This window comes from Gavialis gangeticus, unplaced genomic scaffold (genome assembly GCF_001723915.1).
Source record: "Gavialis gangeticus isolate Ggan-Ray unplaced genomic scaffold, GavGan_comp1, whole genome shotgun sequence".
Lineage (NCBI taxonomy): Eukaryota > Metazoa > Chordata > Crocodylia > Gavialidae > Gavialis > Gavialis gangeticus.
In genome coordinates, this window is record NW_017729034.1 from 84,409,859 (window position 1) to 84,413,770 (window position 3,912).

The window sequence follows — 3,912 nt, forward strand, 5'->3', positions numbered from 1 at the left end:
TCCTTCCTATCCTGTCCCTCCTGTACAGCCTATAGCTCTTGATATTCACATTGCCTGAGGTTGTATTACATTTCCACAGCCATGACTTCCATGTGCAGAATCTCTGCCAGAAGAGTTTAATTGATGCTGTATTCACCACAGCTCAGGATACAATGTCAGAAACCCATATTAGCAGGGATTTGAACTGGGAGGAAGCCATGGATATATCTATGGGTTTATCTGCAGGTCTCACAGACTGTTTGGTAAAACCTACCAGAAAATTGGAGATATGTTTCTGCATAAAAAGCCCCATGGGCTAGGGACAGAAGTTACACCAATAAACCAATTTAAGTGATCAGAAACTGGTTTAAACTTGTAACAGAACATTAGTTTCAAAATGGCCAAAACTGGTTTAAGATAAACCTTGTTGTATGTAGTATTGGACTTAACTTATTTGGGTCAAACCAGTTTATGCAACTTCTGTCCCAGACCCCTTCCTGGTTTAAGTTAAATCAGAGCCCTCCAGCATCCCAGCATGCTCTGCAGCCCTGGGCTGGGCTGCGCTCTCTGCTCCAGAGTGCAGGGCTGGCTACACCCCTCTGCTCTCTAGCCCAAGCAGTGGTAGGGGCATGGCCAGAAGCTGGCCTACCATGGCCCCCTGAGGTGAAGGGGGGAGGGGGAGTTTATTCCCCCCTTTCTCTCCTCAGGACCCCAGCCAGTGTCTGCCTGGCCAGGGTGTAGCAGCCCGTCAGGCATTTCCCACCCCCTTGCCCAAAGCAGCCACAGGGAGGGGGCAGGGTAGCATGACCAGCCAACTCCAGCAAATGGGAATGGAGTGGGGTTTAGTTCCCTCCTCCCCTTTGTCCCACCCACAAGGAGCTAGTCCAGGGCAGAGCCAGCTGAGCATGCAGCTGGGGGAGCAGCTCCTGCCTGGTAGCCCCTTTTACCTAGCCCTGGCCCCCACAGCAGTGCACATGGCACAGGCTCACCCCTTCAGACCTGAGCCCTGTTAGTTGCAGCCACCAGGCACTGAGTTTGGCATACCCTGTTCACTGTTCTCCTACCTGGTGGTGGGAGTGCAGCATAGCACTGTGTACCAGGCGCCATCCCTGCAACTTCCCCACTGCTGTCACTGTTACCATCGGGGTGCCCACCCTGGCCATACTGGTACAGCAGCAGTGAAGCCGTAGGGGTAACACCTCACACTTGATATATGGGACCATGCTGCACCTTTGGCTCCCCACCGCCCGCCCCACTGCTACCTGGGGCACGGCCAGATACCATCCTGGCATGACCCCATTAAGGTGAAGGGTGCAGGGAGAGGGTTAATTCCTCCCTCTGTCCCCTCTCACCCTGGGGACCAGGTTTGCCAGCCTCAGTCACTGCCTCTGCCACCCACCCGTAGCCAAGAAGGGAGGGGGTTAATTCTTCCCTTTGTCCCCTCTCCCCCTGGACATTAGGTCATGCCTCCACCCCTGATGCTGGAGTGGTTAGTGGGGAGCGACCCTGATGGGGCAGCATCCCCAGGTCATGGTGTCCCAGGAGCGCACGCCTCTTCCCGGTGAGAAGGGCTGCACTGTGGGTGGGAATGGAGTGAGCAGAGCTGCCGCAGACTGAGCAGGGTGAGTGGCAGCACCTAGGCTTGGAGGGTTGGCCATAGCCCCTCTCCCCCAGTGCACTGCTGCCACTTGCCCTATGCTGTCTGCAGCAGCTCTGCTTGGCCTGCTCCTGCCTGCAGTGCAGCACCCCTGCCAGGAAGAGGCTATGCTCCTGGGACACCATGACTGGTGTTGCTGCCCTTTCAGGGTTACTCCCCCTCGCCACTCCAGCAGCAGGACCAGGGGCAGGGGCACGGCCAGAGTCTGGCCAGCATGGCCCCCTTAGGCAAAGGGGGCAGAGAAAGGGTTTATTTCCCCCCTCCCTCTGGCATCTGCCAAAGGAGGCCAGGAGAGGCTTATTCCACCACTCGCCCCATGCAGGGACCGATCAGCAAAGGCGCAGTCAGGACTAGCAGACCCTGGCTGTGGTCCCTCAGGGGCAGAAGGGGTGGAGCAGGGAATAAACTTCATCCCAGCCCCCTTTGCCTCAGGGGGCCATTCCAGCCAGTATCTGAACATGTACCCACCCCTGGCACTGCAGAAGCAAGGTGGGAGCACCAGGTAGACCCTGGCTCTGGTCCATGCCAGTGGGACAGGGAGGGGGGAACTAAACTCCCTCCCTGGCCAGTTCACTTAAGACTGTTGCTGGGGCTGGCCATGCCTCCCCCCCACCCCCCGCAGTTTCCCTGCAGCTGAGGGCATGCTTTAGCGCCCCGCCCCCCCCGTTTCTGGCCTGAGTCACTGCAAGCATGTGCTTGCATTTCCTGGGTCAAAAGTGAATGTTTATTCACCTGCAAATTGGTTTAATCTATACAGGTTAGACTAACCTGCAAATATTGAATTAATTCAGGCTCTGGCTTTTTGAAAGTCTGTCCCTAGCCATGGAGACCTTTAGCCATTTCCTGTGGATTCTCTTGAAAAAGAGTAATTAACCTCTAAGAGTATATAGACAAATGGTTTGAGATGGTTCTGATTGTCCTGGATTTTGACCTGTGTCGAAACAGGAGTGGCACAGCTATTTACACATGTAGGCCTTCCAGGATGCACTGCTGCTCCTCTGCCAGTAGGTGGCAAGGGGGAGCATACAGCTTGAACATCTTCCTGGAATGAGTCACAAAAAATTTATAGACATATATGATGTCCTGTGAAAAGGTGATAGCACATTTCATCCCACATATTTCACAGGTACTTCAAGCAGGATAATGGGTATGTACGTCTGTAGAACGCTAGGATAAAAGGCTTTTTCCCAGGAGAAATGCTAGGCCTATTAGAGGATGAATTAATACTGGTTTCCTATTTGTTCCATATTAGTGTGTCTGCAATCTACAGAGGCCAATTAGACCTTTTAATAAGGACTAGGTACTAAAAATGGTTGATCTTTGCCTTTGCCCTTGGCTCTATTTTAATGACTTGGATCCTTGTTCATTTTGATTGTACAGAGTCTGATGCCACTTTTTTGTAAATGGGAGGCAGCATCAATGAGGTTTATACAGTTACATGGCACTAAAATATATTTTTGTTAGCAATTGCAATAAGACTTCAGGAATTTAGTGTTACCTGAGATTCAGGTCGAGATGTAGGTGCTGTTTTATCTTTGCTAGACTTTTCTTTTTCTGCCTTTTCAGTTGCTTTATCCTTTGTTTTTCTGGTCGGTTTAGGAGTACTTGCAGATTTTTGGCCTTCAAAATTATATGTATCTTGGTTTACTGCAAGAACAGGGTCTTCATGTTTCTCACCATGCACTGTTCATATGTATATTCGTGAGGGATGAGGAATTGCATGACATCATGGTCAGTTGTGAGCAAAGTCCCCCATATTATATGCAGGATAGAATAGGAAAACCATTCAACAATGCAGAAAGAAAACGAAAAATGAGTTACTGAATTGGAAACATGAAAGACTCAGTTATAGCATTCTTTGGCTGACCAAGGGGGTTAAAAACATTAGGGAAAAATTACATTTTCAATTTAGTTTAAAACTGGTCACATATTGATACCCTCATTTGCCTCATACAGTATTTTACCTTGGGTTCAAATTGTGCATTTTCCATGAGCCCTGTGTATTGCTGTACTGACCCAGCCTCAAAGCAGACTGAGACTCAGAAATCATAGCCTAACTCATGGGTTCTCCATGTACTACAAGGTAGATATGCCAGCTGATGTACTAAGAGAGTCGTATTGACCAGCCTGTTGGATGACTGGGGATGGAAAAGACAGAACTAATGCTTCATTTTTTCCAAAGCCCTTATTACCCACCAAGTGTAAGGAATGGAAGAAGAAAATATAGCACAAAAGAAAAAAAAAGAAAAGGAAAAGGGTCAGGAACACATAGGCAG

General features: G+C 49.9%; 1 protein-coding gene across 1 annotated transcript in view; it reads right to left on the reverse strand.

The window, feature by feature from the left end:
* ADGB (androglobin) overlaps positions 1-3,912 on the reverse strand; it is a 360,063-nt gene that overhangs the window by 18,252 nt on the left and 337,899 nt on the right. The window contains exon 31 of the mRNA XM_019527460.1: positions 3,135-3,319. Coding sequence (XP_019383005.1) covers positions 3,135-3,319 — 185 coding nt within the window. The remainder of the gene's footprint in view (positions 1-3,134; positions 3,320-3,912) is intronic.